General features: G+C 37.3%; 1 protein-coding gene across 2 annotated transcripts in view; it reads right to left on the reverse strand.

Moving 5' to 3' along the window:
• tanc1b (tetratricopeptide repeat, ankyrin repeat and coiled-coil containing 1b) overlaps positions 1-25,212 on the reverse strand; it is a 237,498-nt gene that overhangs the window by 18,788 nt on the left and 193,498 nt on the right. For both annotated transcript variants that reach the window (XM_067444607.1, XM_067444606.1), the window contains exons 12-18: positions 22,970-23,136; positions 18,014-18,621; positions 12,116-12,224; positions 10,942-11,064; positions 6,866-7,102; positions 6,608-6,790; positions 4,120-4,198 (exon numbers count right to left, since the gene is read on the reverse strand). In XM_067444607.1, the coding sequence (XP_067300708.1) occupies positions 4,120-4,198; positions 6,608-6,790; positions 6,866-7,102; positions 10,942-11,064; positions 12,116-12,224; positions 18,014-18,621; positions 22,970-23,136 (1,506 nt within the window). The remainder of the gene's footprint in view (positions 1-4,119; positions 4,199-6,607; positions 6,791-6,865; positions 7,103-10,941; positions 11,065-12,115; positions 12,225-18,013; positions 18,622-22,969; positions 23,137-25,212) is intronic.

Here is a 25,212-nt window from a genome sequence, read left to right on the forward strand (position 1 = left end):
AAATCTAAATTCTATATAAATAATATAAAAAAATAAATTACATTATTTATATATATATATATATATATATATATATATATATATATATATATATATATATATATATATATAATAATAAAATGATAATAGGTTATTATTGAATATATTATAAATGATTAATCATAATAAAAACTAACAATAATGATATAATATAAAATATAAATGAAAGAAAAAACATTTATTTTTAAGTTCAAATATTATAATATAATTTATTATATTATAAATTATAATAAATTAATATAACAATCATTATATAATATTGACTTCTATATACATAATATAAAATATAAAAGAAATAAAACATTTATTTTTAATTAATAAAATATTTAATATAATTATATACAAATAAAATAGTAATTATATAACATTATTTATAGATTATTATATTATAATACAATTTATATGACGATAATTATATATTGACTTATATGAATAATCTAAAATATAAATGAAATAAAATAAAAATAAATATTATTTATTATTCTTTATTTATTATTTAATTATATAAAATAGTAATTATAATACAAATTATATAAAATAATAATTATGTAAACAATGTAAACAGCATAATAATTGTATTTGGTTTATGGTTTCAAGCTACATGTAATCTTGAGGCATTAATATTATGAGTGCATCATAGGCGTGTATTAATCTGTATTTCACAGCTCATCCAATCAGGACTCATAGCACTGATTTCATAACTGATGACAGTTTTACAAAATAATAATTATCCTAGTATTTTAAGGATAGTAAAAGCTTCAGCCATAAAATCTGATGAGATCACTCGTAGATGATTTATTAGAGCACAAGCTTCTCTGGTCTGATTGGGTCGTCTCGGACACGTGACGGATGGTCACATGACTAGCAGCGCTCTGCAGTTTGAGCGAGATTAAAGGAGCGAGACTCTACACGTCCATTTGGAGAAGATGGCTGAGCCATTAGTGATGTCTTCAAGAATCACAAAATCCATCTGTACACAAGAGCACTGCTTTCATTCAGAGACAGAGAGATGGAGCAATGCTAGAGTACAGAGAGGGACGCGTGCGAAACTCATCTAGAACACGCTTTTAAAGGGCTTTTTATTGCTTCAATATCAAAATGACTCTCAGTATTCCCACTGATCTCACAGAGCTGAAGGTGAATGTGTTTTCTGGTCGTCTTGAACTCTGGCCGTGCTTCAGCAGACCTGCAAGCTCATATACTCGAGAAACAACAACAGTGAACCTTCACACAGATCGAGAACATGTCCAGATCACTTCAAAAATCGAAAGAAAACAAAAAGAAATCATTCTTTGCTTGAAGCAAATCAAGGCTATTTTCAGAACCATAATGTGATTTTACATTGCCATGACATTAGTTTCAGTGCAGTTAAGCCCACTGAAGCAGGGTTCAGGCTTCACTAGGACGTCCCACCTGGGACTGAGACACAGCGTCTGCTAACCTGAGACGCCCCACACAATCCCCCACAATGCAACTGTATAAACACTGGGAATCTGCAGTCTGGATCCCACACAACATCAAAGGACTCCAGTCATGAGGAATCAAAATCTCTTTGATCGTTTCAGATAAAAGAGCTGATTGTGCTGTGAAACACACACTAATGTTCACAACTCAAAAATCCTTCCACATTAAAAAAACAGACAGAAATACATCTATCTATCTGTCTGTCTGTCTATCTATCTATCTATCTATCTATCTATCTATCCATCTATCTATCTATCTATCTATCTATCTATCTATCTATCTAGCTGTCTGTCTGTCTGTCTGTCTGTCTGAATGTCTGTCTGTCTGTCTATCTGAATGTCTGTCTGTCTATCTGAATGTCTGTCTGTCTATCTGAATGTCTGTCTGTCTGTCTGTCTATCTGAATTACTGTCTGTCTGTCTGTCTGTCTGTCTGTCTATCTATCTATCTATCTGAATGTCTGTCTGTCTGTCTGTCTATCTGAATGTCTGTCTATCTATCTGTCTGTCTATCAATCGTCTGTGTGTGTGTGTGTGTCTGTCTGTCTGTCTATCTATCAATCGTCTGTGTGTGTGTGTGTGTGTGTGTGTCTGTCTGTCTGTCTATCTATCAATCGTCTGTGTGTGTCTGTCTGTCTGTCTATCTATCTATCCATCTATCTGACTGTTTATCCATCTGTCTATCTATCCATCCATCCATCAATATCTATTTATCCATCCATCCATCCAGCAGCAACTGCCATACATTCATCCATCTATCTATCTGACTGTCTGTTTATCCATCCATCTATGTTATCCATCTTATCCGTAGTTATTCCTAAAGCCTTTAATAAATCATGTGCTGAACCCAGAGCGTTCGATAGGGATAACACGAGAGAGAGATGTGTTTGGAGGTCCGACTCAACGCGGTCTGATAATGGAAATGACCTTCACCTGAGCTCTGTTTGTTAGCGGGATCATGAGGCTCTGAGCCCAGAGAGGGTTGCTCCGGGTCTGAAGATTAAAACAATGAACATCACGGCTGCTTTTCTGGTAATGAACCTATTTCGTTTTTTTAATGGAGGATGATTTCAAAGAAATTACTTCATATTTTGTGAATGAAAAACCAGGCTTCCCACTGTGTTTATAATATGTTCCTGTCAATGATGACTACTGGTGTTATTTTTTTTTTAAACTGTTAAACTGACAAAGAGCAATCTCTAATGCTCTTTTTCATTACTTTTCATGACATTTACAGGCATGAAAAGGAATAATGTATTTATGAATTATTATAAAATATAAGAATAAATACACATTTTTCCCTAATGATTTTCCAGGCCTGCAAATGAAAAATATATTTTTTTCAATATTTAAATACATAATTTATATTTATTTAAATGTTAATGTATGTGTAATTTTAATTTATATATATATATATATATATATATATATATATATATATATATATATATAAAATTATTTTTATATATATAATTAAAAATAATATATAAACACAAACGCTACCTCAACTTTAGTGTTAATATACTGTACAAGCCAAATGAAAACCCACGTTAAGTGAGAGTGTGTCAGCTTTCATGTTTTCAGAGGTGAACAGCTGCCTGGGGAAAGAGCTTCATCTGTTCAATCTCTGTTTGAGTTCATGTCTCACATCCTTGTGGAGTTTAAAAGTCCTCCGTAGTCTTTGACTTCCTCAACGCACACACACCACAAACACACATGATGCTGAGATATGCATGTTTCTATGTGGCCTCGTTTCATGACGACTCTAAATCATTGAACTATGAAAACTCAAACACATCCTCCCCAGTGAAAACAGAGCAAATATAAAACTTTTCAGACAGGAGACGAATTAATTAATTTCAACATGACCACCCACATTCACAGTACACATCACGAGTGTAAACCTTGAATGCATCTTCCAAATGCATATATGTGACCGTTAAAGACGACGAGGCAGTAAAAAATAAGCCTTTTAATAAGTGTCAGGGAAGGGATGCAAAAGTGCAAAACTTCTTAGTGAATGATAGGTAGAAATGTAATGAATGCATTTATTAGCTCAAGGTCTTGTATTTATCTTTGCATGTCTCCTGCTGTTGAATACATGTGACTTAAAAGCGTTGAGAAACTTGGTTTTGAAGGGTCAATCTAAGACTCTTCACAATTCTTCTGGATAATTCCCTTAATGACAGCGCTCACTTACAATACAACCATTTCTCTTCCTTTACAGCGGCACATAAATTCACTGACTGAAGTTCAGGCCACCAGATCCAGAGATGTGTAATGAAATAAGATGAATGCCCACGTCTGACATCAATGAACTCGTGACAGAAGCCACGTCTCAAACACGATCTACAGCAGACAAACTTGGCTGGGCAAAGTACTAAATAATCAGACTGCACAGCTGATTGGTCTACTGTCTGTCTATCTATCCAACTTAAAAAGCTAAACCTTTCTAGATTTAGTAGCCCTATCTCTAATTGTGATAATGTATGATCTGACAAAACATCTACAGATACCCACAATTGACTGCAAGCTGCCCACCGACTGCAATTTGGACTCCTAACGACACAGGAATAATGACTGAGAGAAAAATATGAAGAAGAAAAACAGAACGTACCTGTTTCGCCCCACAGTGTGTCGTGGGCATCAATCTGCACCTCCAGTTCATTATTCAGCATCAACAAGCCTTCCAGCACCTGCCAAAACACCATCTCACAATCAATCAGAAGCAATACTGGAACAGAACAGCAAATGAAGACTCAGACACGTCCCCAGCGGGCTGCATGCAAGACACAGGGGCTGAAATCAGGTTTTTTAAGTTATTCTGTTTAAATACATTTTTTGGAATTGACATTGTTTAAATCGAAAAACCATGTGCATTGACTGCAATCATTAAACTAGCTGGTTTAAATGAATACGTTTAGATTAAAGCTCTTGAAAAAGATCTTCTTTAAAGGCTCAAACAGCTTGACATTAGAGAGTGTTCATTCTGTTGCTATGGCTGTTCTCCCACGGTCAACCACATCCTTACCACACCTATAACATTTGTTGAACTTCAAGGTCTTATGTGGGCAAAGAATGAAAAGAAAATGTTACACTGTTTTTAACACTGATAATAGTCATAAATGTTTCTTGAGCAGCAAATCCTCAGATGAGAATGATTTCTGAAAGATCGTGTGACTAAAGACAGAGTAATGATGCTGAAAATTCAGCTTTTATTTATTATTATTATAATCATTTTACTTTTTAACAATGTTTCACCATATTAGTTTTTTGTATACTGCAGTCAATTTTAAACAGCAGAGACTGAGAGACATTCATGTGTAAATAAATCTTACACAAGTAAACACTGATAATTCTCCTCTTAGTGTTTTTTAGGTAACAGTGAAAAAGTGTCTGTTGGATAACATGTTCTAGTGTCATGGAAGAATGAGTAGATTTAAGACATGTATGACATTTTTTGGTGCATTTTGAATTTTGTGCCAAACAGAAAGTTCATTATGAGAAGAGTTTCTCTTATTGGATCTTAGTTATTCTCTTATTTGTAAAAAAATAAAAATAATTCAGTAAAATCATTGATTGTCTCCACCAACACCATCAAAATTGACGTATTTTGCAGCGGTTATTAAACTGAATTTAATTAAAATTGAACTGACTTGAGCTGAATAACAACACTATTGCCTTATTACAGCAGCGTTCCCGCAGAATTTGATGTTTGCGTCACGGATTCAGGTTTTTCCCGTTTATTACCGTGAAGCTGTGTATAAAGCACAAAATGCCCCTGTAATGAATTCCTCTGGGTTTTTAAATCCAACATTTGACACATATTATAATATTTTGAGATTAATTATGGGTTTAGTGTGGCTGTTTTTGCAGACACTCCTGTCACAGAGTTAGACGATAACAGTGAATAATTCAATATCTACTGCTATGGTTGACAACAGAGCTGAATAATAAAAAAAAAAGGTATATTAACAGATCAAATTTTGTGTTTTTAGATCAACATTATTTACAGCAGCTTTTGTGTTTGATGCTGATTTGATTTTATAGGTACCAGCTGTAATTGTTCAGACTTCAGAGCATTTATTATAATTAATTAAATTACTCAAGTGAAACATTGACACAATTTGACATAAATCAGTGTGTGTGTGTGTGATGGGTAGGTTTAGGGGAAGGGGCAGTGTGTGTGTGTGTGTGTGTGTGTGATGGGTAGGTTTAGGGGTAGGGGCAGTGTGTGTGATGGGTAGGTTTAGAGGTAGGGACAGTGTGTGTGTGATGGGTAGGTTTAGGGGTAGGAGCAGTGTGTGTGTGTGATGGGTAGGTTTAGGGGTAGGGGCAGTGTGTGTGTGATGGGTAGGTTTAGGGGTAGGGGCAGTGTGTGTGATGGGTAGGTTTAGAGGTAGGGACAGTGTGTGTGATGGGTAGGTTTAGAGGTAGGGACAGTGTGTGTGTGATGGGTAGGTTTAGGGGTAGGAGCAGTGTGTGTGTGTGATGGGTAGGTTTAGGGGTAGGGGCAGTGTGTGTGATGGGTAGGATGGGTAGGTTTAGGGGAAGGGGCAGTGTGTGTGTGATGGGTAGGTTTAGGGGAAGGGGCAGTGTGTGTGTGTGATGGGTAGGTTTAGGGGCAGGGGCAGAGTGTGTGTGTGATGGGTCGGTTTAAGGGCAGGGGCAGTGTGTGTGTGTGATGGGTAGGTTTAGGGGTAGGGGCAGAGTGTGTGTGTGTGATGGGTAGGTTTAGGGGTAGGGGCAGTGTGTGTGTGTGATGGGTAGGTTTAGGGGCAGTGTGTGTGTGTGATGGGTAGGTTTAGGGGCAGTGTGTGTGTGTGATGGGTAGGTTTAGGGGTAGGGGCAGAGTGTGTATGTGTGATGGTTAGGTTTAGGGGTAGGGGCAGTGTGTGTGTGTGATGGGTAGGTTTAGGGGCTGTGTGTGTGTGATGGGTAGGTTTAGGGGCAGGGGCAGAGTGTGTGTGTGTGATGGGTAGGTTTAGGGGTAGGGGCAGTGTGTGTGTGTGATGGGTAGGTTTAGGGGTAGGGGCAGTGTGTGTGTGTGATGGGTAGGTTTAGGGGCAGGGGCAGAGTGTGTGTGTGTGTGTGTGAGAGCTCACATGAATGTGTCCCATACTGCAGGCCGCTATTAGCCCCTGCTGCAGGGCTTTGTTCTTCAGACTCAGGTCCTGTTGACCCTCACTGCTCCAGGGCAGCTCCAGCAGACACTCGATGACCTCTGAATGACCCCGCAGAGCTGCATGCACCAGCGCACACTGGCCGCTCTTGTCCACGTGATCCACCTGACCACATAAGACGTGTGTGAATTAATCAATATGCATGTAACATGAATCTATGTAGCAGTATCTGTACTCTACCTTTGCTCCTCTCTTACAGAGAAGACTGACCAGCCCCAGATGACCAGCGGCCGCTGAGTAACACAAAGAGCTCATGCCGTTCTCCGAAACCACGTCCAAGTTTGCTCCGAACTCCAGCAGCAGGGCGACCATTTCCTGATGGCCCAGGTGAGCCTGGACGCAGAGGACCGGGGCGTTGTTCAACACCTCCGTACGATAGTTGACATTCGCTCCACCCAACATCAGCAGACGGCTCACCTAGAGACCGATACGAGACCGTTTAGAGCTCAGATTGTGTTTATTATGTGTCTGAATCAAGAACTCCCAGACATCTTTTAGTTTTCTTTCAGACTCTTCAACCAAATCCCTAAATCGACTTTGATTTTCAGTCGTTCAGAGCCGTCGGTTGTCATTTATCTTCTGCCAGCTCTCATATTGTGTCTTTCTTTGTAAAACAATGCCTCATCCTGTGTTTAAAGTTCACTACGAACAAACTGCTGATTGGTAAAGCATGCTGATCACAATTCACAGACTCATTAAGTGCTCCAGCGCGAGGCGGCACATTGTGTCCCAGTCATTAATCAGCCTGGATTCTGCTTTTGATAAGCGTATGAATAACAAACGTTTAATCAGCAGCGGCTGCGCGACCCCAGAGGCTCGAGAGCGCCTGGAAATGAAATTTGTTTTATTTACCAAAACCACATGAGAATGTTTAGACTCCACCTTGAGGAATAGAGAGAGAGATGGAGAAGAAGAGGCGAAAGATAAATATAAAATACAGCTGCACGCAGAAATTACAGGGGCCAAACTCGACGAACATCCACTGAGAGCAATGTAAAGAGTTCAAGGACGACTTCTTTACACCAGGAGGAGAAAAAACATAAAATACATTTAACAGTTTGGTACAAGTGAGATAGCGGGAACTGAAAACACCATATTTAATGAGCTCAGGATGAGGAGAGAAAATCATTAGTTTTTTGCAATGAAAGAGCTCAAAGGTTATGAGCAAAAAATACATCCACCCATAGCTGCTTACCAAGAAAAAAAAGTATAAATACAAAATAATCATTTAACAGATGGTGGTGTTATAATGTGGTATATAATATATTAATTCTACATAGCATACAAAAAAGAAAAAGAAAATTTATGACATTTAAGCCCATTTCCCCAAAATTCATTCATATAAAAGTAATGCACACCACTACACAAATTTTTTTTGTTTTTTGGGGTTGCGGTTGTTTTTCAGTGTAATTGTCCAAAATGTCTTAGTATGCTGAAGCATTAAAGGGATCCCCTGGTGTTAAAACTTGTATGGTTTAATATAACAAATGGTGTCTGTTACTGAAATATGTAGTAGAAAACCCATTAAAGATCTATGTTATTTGAAAAAAATCAATTTTATATTTGGACCATGGGCGGTGCCATTTTGTTTGCGCTCCAAGTTGATGACATAGAATGGTTGCACTCGGCAATCAGCTGGTGCTACCCGAAGCTAATTTTACCACAACGCAACTCGAAAATTGTTTCAGAGTTAAACAAAACCAATTCATTGCTTGTCCGTGTGCACACGATGTCCGTGTGCACATGTATTAATGTGTGTGCTCGCGGACAGTGTGTGGATGTGTGTGTTCGCACCGATCTGTTGGGGTGTGTGAGTCTGTGAGAGAGTTTGTGTGTGCATGTTTGAGTGTGTTTTAAGTACAATTACAATGCAATGAATTGGTTTTGTTTAACTCTGAAACAATTTTTGAGTTGCGTTGTGGTAAAATTAGCTACGGGTAGCGCCAGCTGATTGCCGAGTGCAACCATTCTACGTCATCAACCTAGAACGCAAAACATATATATTTTTTTAAATAACGTAGATAACGTAGAGCTTTTATGGGTTTTCTACTACATATTTCAGTAAGAGACATCATTTGTTATATTAAGCCATACAAGTCTTAACACCAGGGGATCCCTTTTAGAGTTTATTTCACTGGAACTAAGGGGCCAAGCCCAACCCCTGAAAAACAACCGTGCACTATAATCCCCCGTCCACCAAACTTTACACTTGGCACAATGCAGTCAGGCAAGTTCCGTTCTCCTGGAAACCGCCAAACCCAGACTCGTCCATCGGATTGCTTGGCATAGAAACCTGATTGGTCTTTCCAGAGAACACGTCTCCACTGCTCTAAGGGGCCAGTGGCGGCGTGCTTTACTCCACTGCAACCCACGCTTTACATTGCTCTTGGTGATGTAAGGCTTGGATGAGCTGCTCGGCCATGGAAACCCATTCCATGAAGCTCACTACGAACTGTTCTTGAGCTCATCTGAAAGCCACATAAGTTTGGAGGTCTGGAGCTATTGACTTTGCAGAAAGTTGGCGACTTCTGTGCACTGTGACCCTCAGCATGTGCTGACCTCACTCTGTGATTTTACATGGCCTATCACTTCATGACTGAGTTGCTGTTGTTCCCAATTGCTTCCACTTTGTTATAATCCCACAAACAGTTGAGCGTGGAATATTTAGTAGTGAGGAAATTTCACAAATGGACACAGGTGTCAACCTATCACGGCCCCACGCTTGAGTTCACTGAGCTCCTGAGAGCGACCCATTCTTTCACTAATGTGTGTAGAAGCGTCTGCATGCCTAGTGCTTGATTTATACACCTGTGGCCATGAAGTGATTGAACACCTGAATTCAGTGATTTGGAGGAATGTCCCAATACATTTGGCAATTTAGTGTATATATATGTATTATATCCTATGGTGTATTATAGTAATTATTCATTAAAAACCGAAATAATTTTCTAATTCTAATTCTGATTCATAGGGTAAAAGTGCTTAATTATCATAAAAATGTCGCAATACAAATTTGGACCTAAAATACAGGCTTAATTTTCAAAATATATAATAAATAAATAATAATATTTTTAGAGGATAAAACAGAGTGTGTTTATGCCATCTGTCATTGTGAGCAATGTGTTTGTGAGCACAGAGTTCAAAAGAAGAACCATAAGGTAGAGGACGTTATGAATGTTAATAGATGAGGATGAAAATCAAATCACTTTTGCTTTAAGCTAAAATCCATCATTCGTGCTGATAATTGCTCTGGAGTCTCAGTACAGTGTCCTCTATTACACACACAGAGGAATCATCTGGACGACTTTTCTCTAACTGACCTTTAGTTTAATAAATTAGCACTAAATCTTAAATGGTTTGGTAATTACTTAAAATGTCAAGTGTTTTTACCTACGTTTATCTGATTTCTATTTATAATCTTCACATCAAACCGATGGAGTGAAGACATGCGTCATTAATCTGATGATTACCAGAGGATCTCCATGTTTGATCAGTACAGACATAATCAATTTTGTTTTGCATCACAGTAATGCAAAATTGTATTCAGTCTGAACCTGCTGTCAAACTGAGTGTTAAGAATCAGTGCTTGGGTCATTTCCTGCTCGTTCAATTCCCATAAACACATCTTTATATAAACACATTATTGGTTAAAATGAAGTGACATGTCTGAACTATAACGGTGGTGAGTGCTGGACTTCTAATGATGCCTTCTCATTACACATGAGGAGCTGTATTGTCATTTAAGAGGGAACAGGGAAGATGAGTTCAGGGGTCAAAGGTCAGTGGCAAACACGAGATTCTAATTGGCTCTCTCCGAGTCATTTGTGAAGATACAGTTACACATCAACACCATTATATGGAGAAGACAGCTAGACAGTGTAAATGCATTTAAAGGTACACTATGTAACCAAATTTGAATACTGAGTCAATACATTATCCATTCTTCTTTCAAAACGTGTTTTGTCATACCATGATTCACTATGGTAAGCATATTATAAGTATATTTTAGACCTAGTGGGATGGTTTTCATGGGAAATTGCGTACATACGTCACTCGTCCATGCGTGTCTTATCATATCTGTAAATAGAGAAGCTTCTCCGGCTACTTCGACGCATGTCTTTCATGAACAGCAGGATAACCATATTCATCAGCAGAGCCAAAACACAACCAAAACAATGTTCTTCCACAAAATGCATGCAGTTTTGTTTTTGCAGAAAGTTACATAGTGAACCTTCAATGTAAATGAATGTGCTGACCTTGACGTTGGGTGTGTAGAGGTTCCTCAGGGAGGCCAGAGCAGCAGACAGACCATCAGTACTACAGCTGATCCATAAGGCCTGAAGAACACTGGACGACACACCGGTCCTCTTACTCAGACCCTTCAGAAGAACACACATCATAAATATTATAGTATCATAAATATTTAAATGGTACATTCATATGTATTCATATTATAGTTGACATTATAGTGGACATTAATCTGTAAAGGTGAAGTGTGTTCTGTGAAACCTCGACACCAACTGAGAGCAAAAATAACTGAAAGGAACTACATTATACAGTATTAAGAGATGAATAACGAATGGATGGATGGATGGATGGATGGATGGATGGTGGATAGATAGAATGACAGATAGAATGACAGATAGATGGATGGATGGATGGATGGATGGACTGACAGAATGACTGATGGATAAATGGATTGGATAGATAGAACGTTAGATGGATGGATGGATGGATGGATGGATGGATGGATGGATGGATGGATGGATAGATAGATAGATAGATAGATAGATAGATAGATAGATAGATAGATAGATAGATAGATAGATAGATAGATAGATAAACAGACAGACGGACGGACAGACTGACAGAGAGACAGATAGATGAATAGACAGACAGACAGACAGACAGACAGACAGACAGACAGACAGACAGACAGACAGATAGATAGATAGATAGATAGATAGATAGATAGATAGATAAACAGACGGACGGACAGACAGACAGACAGACAGACAGATGAATAAACAGACAGATGAATAAACAGACAGACAGACAGACAGATAGATAGATAGATAGATAAACAGACGGACAGACAGACAGACAGACAGACAGATGAATAAACAGACAGACAGACAGACAGACAGACAGACAGACAGATAGATAGATAGATAGATAGATAGATAGATAGATAGATAGATAGATAGATAGATAGATAGATAAACAGACGGACGGACGGACAGACAGACAGATAGATAGACAGACAGATAGATAGATGAATAAACAGACAGATAGATAGATAGATAGATAGATAGATAGATAGATAGATAGATAGATAGATAGATAGATAGATAGATAGATAGATAGATAGATAGATAGATAGATAGATAGATAGATAGATAGATAGATAGATAGATAGATAGATAGTACCTTGAAGATGTGTGCTTTGAGGATGTGGTGGCCTAACTCCATGGTCTGCTGCCTGTTTAGCTTCCCCTCCTGCCTGGACAACATGAAGGCCATCAGTGCGTGTCCACTCCTGCAGAAACACAGCTGTGTGAACGCCTGTCCCACCACACACTCATGCAGGAATAAGATGAGGAGTAGCACCGAGAGACACACAAGCTGAGTGCCAGAACCACATACACACAATACAACCCTCTACAATGCCATTAAATGCGCTCATCTTTTCCTGTACCTGTTTTGATTTTCAGCAAATCAGAGCGAATGCTGTCAACGTGATTAATATTCATGAACCCAGGAGCTCATCAATCCAATTTCAATCAAACTTATTATATTACTATTATCTATATTTTTTACAGAAACACCAACAATATCTTAAGCACCACCACCAGTCAAAAGTTCAGTTAAATAAAAAATATGCATTCATACATTTTTACTAATTACTAAAGTTCTATCATTACAAAATGCTTGATCATAATAATATCATAAAATATTCTAATGCTTGATTGACTGATGTTAAGAGTGTTCGTTCAGATATTTAAAAAGCTGTGCTTTTTACAAAGATAATAATACATTTGGTGTAATACACACACACACACACACACACACACACACACACACACACACACACACACACACACACACACAAATGTATTAATATCTTTGTAAAATGGCACAGCTTTTTTAATTAAAAGTATAATATAATATAATAAAGTATACAAGTCTGGCGACTAAACAAAAAAATATACTAGCCAATGGCGATTCTATTGCCAAGGTGTGCGTAGAGGGTTGCAGTATATTCCTGCTCTTTTGCTCACTCTTGCTATTTATCACACGGCATTTTGAAAAGTTTATTAAAAAACCTTATTCTCATTCATGTCCTTGATGACAGCAAACGGGTGAAGGATGAGAATGCCTGTGAGCTTTTTAACCATGAGACTCTTAACATACTTTTGTGCTTTTTAACATCAAGTCCTTGACTTACTATTTGACTGTTAAATATTAAGGCCATTTAGATTGCAATTAAATAAAACTAAATCAAAAATTATATTTCAATTTCCAAGATGTTAAGTGGCCGGTTAAATATGCAGTGCTTTGAGGTCATGTGACACACCACTGTTTAGCTCACTTACTCTGAAAACAACCAGTGTGTATACAAGAGCATTATCATCTCAGCTTCTGCCTTTATAACATCAGATTGTTCCCATGTTTTAATCAAGGATTAATTCCATGTAATTTAGGGTCAAACCTAATCTCTGGCTAAAAGCTGTATTTGATGCAAGGCTCTGCAAGCGTCTCCGTGTTGGCATGCGTTGGGTCCGTCTGGAGCCCGTTGAACACAGGAGAAGTGTGGATAGGCTGCTTTAGCGTTCCCCAGCTCTCACTGGTGTTAATTAACCGAGCTTCATTAAAAGGCCACGCATGAATGCAGCTGGCTTTGATCAGCACTATATCTCCTCTACATTAAACTCATTCCGTCTCCTTTCTTTTCTTCCTCTTTCAGCAGCGGAATAACAAGGCAGAGTCACAGGGAACTTTTTAGAAGTCCCTCTTTTTTAGAGCCAACTTTTGTAGTCTGAACCTGGAGAGTGATGAATAGGACACAGACGAGCCAATCAGAGCACTCGACACAAACTGCAATGAGAATAGGAGAGGGATTTCAAATTAAACTGGAGTCTAGGATCACCACAGTTCATCCGCATCTGCAACAAACCAGTTATTTTAGTATCATTTTTATTAGGGATTTATTGGCCGAACCAGAAAATTCTTTATATCTGAAAGCCGATGAACAATACATTTGCCAATACATCTAAATCTTTGAATTTTTGAAAGCCTGATTACAAAAACAAAAGTCTCACCATTAAAATTAGGGCGCTATGATTTCTGCGACGTGAAAAACGTGGACGGAATTGTGGAATCCATTCATAAAAATGGGATTTACTGTAAAACACGGAATTTGTCAAATATTTGATGAAAAAATCAAAAGCTGGTCAGCACACTTAAATCAAATTGTGAAGCAGACTAGCGTCTGTGAATATTAAACCACAAAAGACGTTTTAAATATGAATCCTGCATGTTCTGCGTGTGTCTGTGTGAATGAATTAGGGATGTTAACCGATGACCGTTTGACTGATGGTTGACTGTATCAACGTTGTCGGTAAAAAAAAAAAAATCTCTAAATTAGGCTATTATAGACAGTGGACTAAACGCTACTACAGTTAGCCGTCTCATTCCAAAATCTTTCTGTGTGAAGTGAACAAATCCCTCACACTCCATTTTTCATAACTCGCCTGTTTGTACTCAATAAACCAATAAAAAAATTGGCGCGAGGTCACAGCGTTTGGGTTTGCGCGCTCACAAGGTTTGCAAAAAGTAAACACTCGAGGTAAATGCCAGGGTAGACGACAGGATGAAGCGTGCAAAGAAAAGTAGTGTGGGACCATTTCACCAAAAAGAACGACACAGATGTAAGTTGCAACTTGTGTGATACAGTGCTTAAATACAGTAGTAGCACATCATATTTCTTTATTATTGTTAGCACTAACGTTACCTCGAACTAAAGCGGCGTCTCTTCGGAGCTGTCATTTTCTTAAACGAGCCGTGGCAATGTGTCAAATGAGCTTCTAACGCTAGACAAATGCCTTTATTTTCAACGCGATCACCTTGTACACCAGGGCTATTCAAATCTTACGCTGGAGGGCCAATGCACTGTAGAGTTTAGCTCCAACCCTAATCAAACACACCCACCTTTGATTTTCAAATGATCCTGGAGACATTGATTAGCATGTTCAGGTGTGCTTAATTAAGGTTGGAGCTAAGCTCTGCACTGCATTGGCCCTCCAGGGTAAGATTTGAATAGCCCTGTTGTACACAAGCCATTTCAAAACTAAGGAGCCATTTGTTCTCTGATTACAAACAAGCTCCTCGGTGCCGCGTTTGCGGGACACGTTTCGCGCTGTAGGGGATTTTAAAAAAATGACGTGAGTGGAAGGGAGGTGGCAGCGCCGGCACAGTGTGTGTGCGTGTGTGTGTGTGAGAACCAAGCGGCAACCTCCCGCATTCTCTCTTGAAGGCAATACGGAAGTAATGTAAACTGCAATTCCTCAACTGGCCACTAGAGACAGGCTCCAGAAGGGAGCAGAATCTCATTGAGCCCCATGTTAAAATGCCCAACTTTACAGCAGAAAAAAACATGTTTACAGCCTGGTGCAAATTGTGGTTTTGGCTTATAAGGCTAATTTTGATCTTCATGACAACTGTGAGGGGGGTGAATTTATTTTATAACTCATTCGTTTACGTTATAGCCTTAAAGTACTGCATAATTAAGGGCGTGGTTACAAGTGGATAGCCATTTGTCTGCCGTCTATAGTCATTGCGTCACCTCAGCTCCGCGCACATCCCACCTTTTTGCCCATTTTATGTTATCCGGGAGTGCCATGCGATGACTCGCTCACAAGATGGCAACGCCCAGCTCGCCCCTACTTTACGCTTCAGAACGGCTTATCAGAATCCTATGGGTGACGTCACGGACACTACGTCCATATTTTTTTCCAGTCTATGGTGAGAACGGGAGGCAGAGCGGCAGAGAGATGCGACAGAGTTGCGAAATTGCAGGCGCGGCTCGCGGCTGTTATTTTAAAAAGCGCAGCATATTTTAAACTAATCAGTTAACGGGTTTCAACCGGCTAATGAGGCTCGGTGGTCGGTGAAAAAAATGTTTAGTTTTCGCCATCCCTAGAATGAATGGTTTTATTTACCACACACACATGGTGTTTTCAGCCTCTGACTATATTTCTGCTGAACTGGTCTGGGAAGAAAAAAAAAATCATGCTCAAATCATAAACTCAAAGGTCTTCACGGCAATCCGTCAAAATAAAGTCTGATTTAATTTGAAAAAATTGAGACAGGAACATATTACTGTTGTACAATAGAATTGAGCTACTTAATGTAATAATAATAGTAACATTTTAGTGGAATTTTGAAAGAACAATCATGGAAATTTTCTTCCTCTTTTATTTTGACAGTTAAGCTCTGTTGTAAAGCACTTTGTTTGACTTTTTAAATTTTATTTCATATGATTAAAAGATAAATTAAATGAATGTTTTATGTCTTAATTTGATACACAACAGAATTTCTGCGAAAAACATTGAATAGAAATGAAAATAAAATTAAAATAAATTGATGTTTTTATGATTTTAACTAATTAGACATACATTTAAAATGTAATTTAAACAAAACAGAATTTAGTATAAAAAAAAATGGAATTTGAGAAAAAAGTATTTCATAGTGCCCTAAACTAGCTATTTTTGTTAAACTTTTAATACATTGTTGTTAAATATTTTATACGTTTCATGATTTCAATTAATTAGACATGGTTTTTGATAACTACAGTTTAATTTCACCATTAAATAAATACAAAATAAATAAATAAATGAATTTGGAAAAAGATTAAATGGATTTCATAGGGCCCTATAAAAGCCATGCCTTAAGCACACAACTACAATGTTCTCATTATAATTGATATTATAAGTTCTCAATAAATTAAGCTCATATGACAGACTTGCCGCACTGAACTGTATTTTCCCTTTGAAGTTATTTCAATACATTTGATCCGCTTCAATATATCGGCTAAATTTTCTTATCAGGCCGATACTGATAACATTAAAAATGAACACACAGTATATCGGCTGACAGCGATATATCATGCATGCAATTTTTACTCGTTTTTGTCTATATAGTTTTAGTTTTTATTTATTTATTTATTTCAGTTATTTGTTTTATATCAATTCATGAACATGTTTTGGTTTTAGTAACGTCAGACTGTTATCAAAGCTGGACTAGTTATTTATTTCGAAGTAATTAAATAAGAGGAAACGGGATGTTGCACAGACATCTTAAATCAGCACTGGCTTTCATCATCTCTTCAAGAGATCACAATATTTCATTAGCCCACAGGGAAGACCGATCTGGGATCTCACACAATCTGTCTGTATCCAATCAGGAAACTCCTGCTCTTATTTTAATGAAGTCAGTAAATTCACATTCAGTGTCTGGAGCTCAGCAGATGAAAGAGAACAACGTCTAAACCTAAACGTCCATTTAAACATACAATATAGCATACTGTACATCCATCATAATGATTAGAGCTGGAGACATTCATCTGATTCACTGCCGGTCGTAAGAGTGTTAACAGAGCTGTCAAACTCAAGCCTTACATTAAGTGCTCTTTAATAGCCAATGTGCAAGAGCTCAGAGACGCAGTGCAGTGTTCACTAGGGATATTATGCAGATTTTGTGACTTTTTTAAAGGTTTTTTTTTTTGGCTGGGGGTGAATTTGTGCCTGTATTTGCATAGAAACGCAGACTTGAGCATTCAATAATAGAGTCAAGCTATGGACTCTTTATTAAACTGAGCGTTTGAATCCAACAAAGCAGCATGTGCTTACCGCTGAATATCAATCCTGCTGATTACTTTCTTTATACAACTTCACTCATGTTATTATTAAAATATTTGCCTAGCAACAGCCTTGTAGCTGTACCATTTTAACTTCTATATATATATATAGTTCGACCAAAAAACAATATTCTGTCATCATTTACCCTCATGGCTGTTGTTGCCTAAAAGTTTGTGTAATAAATCCTATGTTAAATCAAATATAAAAAAAATGTCTAACACTACTTTTTGTGAAGTGTATGTGATGATTTTCTCCTGTAACACAATAACGACTTTAAATTTTATATTGGGGATAATTTCTCAGCTGTTTAACCATATTTTGGAAACCGCAGACCAGTTTTTCCTCCACTCTCTCAAGCTCCTGTAAGACACTTTTTGTAAACGCCAAACTGCACAACACTGAAGCTCACCTGGGGTCACACAGGAAGTCCGAACTCTCTCCATCCGCTCGCCACACCAGCCACTCTCTGAAGGACGGGTGGCAGAACATCCGCGTCTTATCCCTGCGTTTGATGAGGAAACACGAGAGGGTCTCCATTCTCTGCTGAAAGTCGTCCCACAGCAGCTCTCCCCGAGTGTTGCCCGCATTCAGGGCCTGAAACAGCTGCTCATCCGTCATGGGGTGAAGAGACGCCAATGCCACGTTGAGAACGGGCACAGCGCGCTCGAACGCAGAGTTGCTCATGAACTTCATGTTGCATTGCAGCAGGTAAAGCTCCGAAAGAGAGACAGGCACCACCTTATAGCTCGCGCTTTTGATGACCAGGTGACCCTTCTCGAAGAGGTCAAGGGTCAGTTTGAGGTACAGGTACGACCCCTGGCTGCGGGAGGTGAGGTGCGAGCTGACTTTGCCCACGATGATGGGGTCGGCTTTGCCGTTGAGGGAGATGTTGTTGAGTATGTTCTGGCTGCCGTTGATGCGGTACTGTATGTAGGCGTTCAGGTCCGTCCCGATCTCCTTGTTGTCCGGGAATTCGTCCAGGCTGATTTTGGAGAAGGGAAGCAGACTGGTGATCTCCTGCAAAGACAAGGCGGGAATGTCAAGTGGAGAAATGCATCCAGAATGTTTCACATAAACCTCATTTAGACAGGACTCGGTGGTCAAATTATGTTTTGGGTCGTTCTCAACCTGTAGATTTTTTGACATATACATTGAAGTTCTGAATTCAGTTCAGTGCAGTTCCCATAAAAGTGGAAAGTATTCATTGAAAATACTTAACAATATTATTAGTCATAAAGAATTACCTGATTTTAAATTATTTTATTATTTCATCTATTTTTCTAATAATATATATATATAGCTCCATTCTCTGCTTCAATGTATATATATATATATTTTGTTATTATTATTTTTTTTTTTTTATGAAAATCCTTCGCATAAACATTAGATTTTTTTTTAAAAGCACAAAAAAACTAAAAACACTCAAAACAATCATATAGAGGAGTATAAAATGACATTTTTACATTGTGAGAAAAATTTACGTTGAACAGCCTCTGAAAACTTTTTGTAATATCAATATAATATACTATAATATTTATACTAGTTTTAACACTGAAAACACCAATTTAAATCATATTAAGCATTATTTTTAAAGGATTTATATTGTCAAATATTTGTTCTACCTAAATAGTCTAAATAGTTATTAGACCTTGAACTAATGCTAATTAAAAAAAATATTATCATAATAAATAACCAACTAAAAGTCACTGAAGTGGTGTACCAGACGAATGCACCCCCCCCCCCCCAAAAATATAAATAATGTTTCATAATTTAATAAAATTAGATTTGATAAAATAATGACTTTTATTAAATAAAAAAAATATTTTCATGGTATGTTTCATGACTACTAAGTTTGTCCCCATATTTTGATTACAGATAACACATTAGTATGTCAGGAAGTCATGTGACCAAAAAGCTTATTTTATAGACAATGAAACATGCCATCACATTACTGATAAACACTTAATGGCTTTTTCTTTACACTCTTACCCATGCATTCAAAATCACCAAGGTCAACAAAGTCAACTGGAAGACAAACGGACGCACGCACGCACGCACGCACGCACACACACACACACACACACACACAGGTTTGTTTCACTATATTAGTGAGGACATTACATAGACTTCCATTGATTTTATATCAGGTCAATGATATTTTCTATCCCCTAACCCAAACCCTATCCCTAAACCTACCCATCACAGAAACATGTGCAGATCAACAGATTTAAATAAAAACATGTTTTGGCTGATTTGTAAGCCTTTTTAACTAGTGAGGACCAGTCCAATGTCCTCACTAGTGGGTCATTTTCATGTTTTACTATATAAGTGAGGACATTTGTGTCCTCACAAGTATTGCCAAACAAGGAACACACACACACACACACACACACACACCTGTAAGTCAATAAGGCTAATAATGCTGCTCATATTGCAGCAATAACACAGTCCCGCAGTTGAGAGAGAAATCTTTTTTACACCACACACACACACACACATCTCATCCAGCGGCCACACAACACGCTGATGAGGAACCACAACAACACGTTCCCCGTGAGACGCGTCCTGCTACCTGGAGAAACTGCTGGATGAAAGGCTTCAAAGGCTGCGGCGATGCATTAGACTGTCATCATCATAGACTGAACAGATGAAATCCCACTAGAAACCTGACAAAATGCCTGATTATTAGTTCAAATGATCAAGGCATGTTTTTTCAAACTGTATCAAGAATCATATCCAATCATTCACATGCACCTTTAAAATAAAGCAATATTTACGTACATATATTTTCAGGTACATTTTAATCCTATAAAGCCTACCCTATGTGATGCATATCTGACGAGTAAAAACAAATCCGCAAATTAATCGCACATTTTTCTGTAATGAATCGCGATTATAAACGTTTTTAATAGATTTTTATATTGTAATAATTTCACATTTAATCTCCAAATAAATGTAGACACAACATTAAGACAGTATATATTTTAAAAATATGTGTTTAATGGCATTTTTTTAATAAATAAAGGGCAGTATCACAGATAATGATGTCTCTATGAAATAGATTTTTTGCTCAATTTTAGCCATTACAGTATAACCGAAAGCAATTAATTTGAACATTTATTAGGCTTTAAATACTATAACAACTTTTAATGTAAGTGAACAAAGCAATCTTCACATAAACCATTATAATAAATGTCACATTTAGCTGTGCCTTTAATATATCAGGGCTCAATTTTTTCTATTGGCCCAGTCAGACCGGGTCAGATTTTTATTTGCCCCGCTGAAATGCACAAAATTGTGATTTTTCAGACTATTATTGGATATGTCGGGCTTTACGGCTTTAATAAATTAAAATGTGGAGACTTTCATGAACATTTTCAAATGCATCATTGGATCAGAGTTTTGAATGGATTCACTGAAATTAACCAAACATTGCAACTCTAACACAGTTTTTACTATTGAAGTTTAAATTATAGATTCTATTATAACCTTGCTATGGTAAAAATATAGCTTTCAATAAAGTAAAAAGTTTAGTATCTTGAATGATAGTGTATGTAAGTAAAATTTTTGCAAAAGCATGTATTGTAATATTGGTGCATATAAATAAAAATGCTTGCAAATGATTCTTCCTGGTGTTCATTTAGTAAAAAACTGTGTTGAAAACATGCCTATAATCTGATTAACTGTTTTTAGTGTATTTTCCTGCTTACATCAAACATCTACTAGGCTACAGTGACTGTAAATAAATAAAAAATCTCCCTTTTAAACCATTTCAGAGCGAATTCATAAATATCAAGATGTAACAAATAGTCAAAAAAGCTGAAAAATATCGGTCATTCCTAGACTGGCTCTCCTCACTTATAGTGACAGCTAGACGCCGAAGACATTAGGAAGCTTTCATAAGTACAAAAACACACATTTGTGCTCACACTCTCACTCACACACACTCCAATCTGCCGTCTGACACGTATCAAACGTAGATGATTCTGCTCTGCTAGTCGAGCACTACCTTTTTCAAGCTGTCAAAATGAACACTCTCTCGCTCTCGAATTCGCTCCCTTTTCCTCTTCACCTCCTACTGTCTGGATTACTGTCTAGCTGTCATACAGTCTCATTTGAAGGGTCAATGTTCCTCATTAGAGCTACAAGATTCTCCAGCCCAAAGTGACAAGATGAGGTGGAGAAAGTCTGCAATGGTGAACATAAGACCAAACCTGATCTGAGGACATTAGAAGAATTTGGGTGAATCTGACAAAAACACTTCTCACCACCAAAAAGAAACTAAATAATAAGAAGAAGACTAGAGAGTGCAACAGCGCCCTTCTTTTTCAGAGGTGCAGGTTTTGGAAGTATTAGCCCATACAATAGCCTAGTAAAATACATATTCATATTCTCATGTGATTGATTTGACAGTTTATATTATTAAGGTGTGCATCAGATTTCAGAGCCTGACGTAGTCATACTCAATTCTAGTCAGAATATGAGTCTGAAACTGCTCCATTGGGCTGTAATTATGGGGCGTGTTTCAACCCAACCAGGAAAGACCTCAATTGGACAGACCTACAACCAATCAGAGCAACGAAGCGACGCATTACATTAGTTATCAAATGTCAACAAACCTCAACAGCACTGTGTTGCCAAGTCTGCGTTTTTTTCCCCGCGGGTTGTTTTCTATGTCCGCTTGTTGAAGCGACTATTATGTGATATATAGACCCATGAATGCAAATTTTACCAGGCAACCTTGCCAAAATAACACACATTTTACCTGGAGAACCGAGCTGTGATGATTGCATAGGCACTTCATATCGATTAAGTTGATAACCTGCTGTTTCAAACATTAAGTTAACAATTTATTTTTCCATACAGGCTGTGGCCTGAGTCCTGTTTATGACTGTCAGACTGTTAATGCATTAGTGATTGAATCTCCGTTACGGTGGTGTCCGTTTTTTAAAATAAGGGTAGGTCGTAGATATTCGAATATATTCGAATACATTGCTTAATATATTTGATATCCGTTCGAATTAGATTTTTTTCAAAAATGACAGCCCTAATGAGTAATGTAGTTTTTCATTATGAATTCTGCTGTTAAACATGATTATTTTAAATATACAGTAAGCCAATTAATGTGGGCTGACAGCTTGAACAGAAACAAATACCATCGATTAACAACCTTATATATATTTAGTCCGTGTTGACATCTGTCTCATTTGACAACCTTTGACATCAACAACAAAACACACTTTTAAAAGTGGATCATTTGCTATCCTAACTAGAGCATTTAGCATTGCTGACCATGGCCACCAGTTTCTGGGTCGTGACCTGCTGCTGTAAATCTCCCAGATAACAGCACATATTCATGTCTCACCAGAAGGCTTGTTCTCACAGTGACGATCAGTTTGAGCCAGTTGGGGAACTTGGAGATGATCTTGGTGATAAAGGAGGCGACAGTGTCACCATAGTCTGGTTTGTGAAACTCTGCCTCATTCAGTCCGTCAATCAAGATGATGCAATCTTCCTCGGGAATCTTCCTCTCTGAGAGACAAAATTAAAAACATTAAAATGCAGCAGGTGCCCTCAGTAATCTGGATTATATGCTTAATGCCAAATTGCAAGGAGTTGAGAAAACCATGATTTATTATGGTTCTTTGTTATGCATGACACAAAGCAGAGCTTTTATAAAAGACATCAATGTTCAATAGTTGCATTTATCAATTATAATGGCAACATTTTTTTTGATAAGGCTTCATTTGTTAACATTAGGTAACATGAACTTTGCCATACAGAATATCTATTCATTTCCCACTGAATGATGCAACCTGAAGAGCTGAAAGAGCATTTAGATCGAGCTTGGTCTCTCCTTTTCCTGGTTGGTGTCAGTTATGACACAAAGAGAGCTCATTCGAGATCTGTAGCTGTTAATCATCTTAAGTGGCCATAATTCCTTCCTTCTAGATGACACTGTCTAGTACACTTCCTTGTTCTTAGCTCTCTGAAAAACAACTCCAAAGAAACCTTTCTACACGTAAAACAAGAAGCTAATAAACACACGATTACGATAGTATATGGTTTGTGTGTGATTTTCATACGATTGGTGCGGTTTTCATATCAATAATGGATGTTTGCATTATACATGCTAAGCAGGTGCGGCAATTAGCTGCATATAAAAGGCTGTACAAAACATATTTTAACAACATTAGATCACTACAATCCCCATTGGATCACAATCAGAAGTGAATAAAAACACTCAATGGTGGCTTAAAGAGTTTCGAGTAAAAGCGTAATATTAATCTTTTAAATTGTGTTCAGTAGCTTGATGCTTATTGCAGCTCTACTGCACATGTTCTGCCTGGAGCTTTTCTATTTCATAAACTAATTTGTTAAAATAATTCACACCACATTTTCTGTTTTGTTTGCAAGCCATAATGCCAGAATAAAGGCTAATAATGGCTGAATACAAACAAAAGAAGGATAAAATAATTTGAACTTAATGAAGGTTAAGTCTCATACCGGCAGAAAGAGTGAGAACAATAGAAACGTGAATGGAGCAGTTCATATCAGCACACATTAGACAATAGACTGCAAGTTGCTGTTTAAAGGGGCAATAAAATATCATTTTATCACCCTTCTCTAAAATATCACATGACATGGTCTTAATAAATGTTTCATAAAATTAATAGTTTTTTGGAGATAACATTCTCAGATTTAAAATGAAGCATGAACAGACTTGTGGCTTCAGCTTCCGTATCTAATTTTCTACAACACAGATAAATCATATTTTTATACATTTAAAAAAAACAATGTGTCATATTGTTTTATATTTGTTTTTACATTTGAGATCATCTCCATATTAATAACAGTTGTGAGCCGTAAACTGTAAACTCTCAAGTGTCAGCTTTCTAAATATATGTTGGTTATGTGTCTATTCAGAATGACTTATGAGCAGCAACCTTTTTTATTTTGGGCATGTCATTTATGCTCGCCAAACACACACACACAAAAAAAAAAACACTTTCCAAAATTGGGGGTGTGCAGTTAACAATACTAACCCTGCTGTTAACTATCATGAAAATTAACATTCACAAAAAAATAAATTGTTTGTGTCATTGTTGTTGTCAAATGTTGTTCATGAAAATTAATGCATTAACTAATGTTCACAGATGAGACCCATTGTACGTCACCATGATTTCTTTATTCTAAATGTACAGTTCATTACTCTAACTGTATTAGTTTATGGATTATGATCAAGAAAATAACCACTTTGTGCATTATAATAAATATTAAAAAAGTGGTCTTAACTGGTGAGTTAATCTACATCTTCAAATGCAGCTCGTCCAGATTGAGTCAAAATTATCTATTAATAAATGGTCATATACCAATAAAGAGTTTAAGAGAGATCATAAGAACAACTGTAAATCTACTGAGCTAATGAGTCTCCTGTGTACTAATGAAATCTCTCATGTAATTTTAGATCCAGCTCTAGATGTGCAAACGTTTGTTCCATCATTTGAGTTATGTGGTCATTACATCTATTCTTCAAGAGATCCTTATGCTATATAACATAAGGAAGTTTCCCATGCAGATGAGACTGACTTCAACATTTCTCAGATA

Source organism: Pseudorasbora parva, chromosome 5, assembly GCF_024679245.1.
Source record: "Pseudorasbora parva isolate DD20220531a chromosome 5, ASM2467924v1, whole genome shotgun sequence".
In the NCBI taxonomy this organism is placed as follows: Eukaryota; Metazoa; Chordata; class Actinopteri; order Cypriniformes; family Gobionidae; genus Pseudorasbora; species Pseudorasbora parva.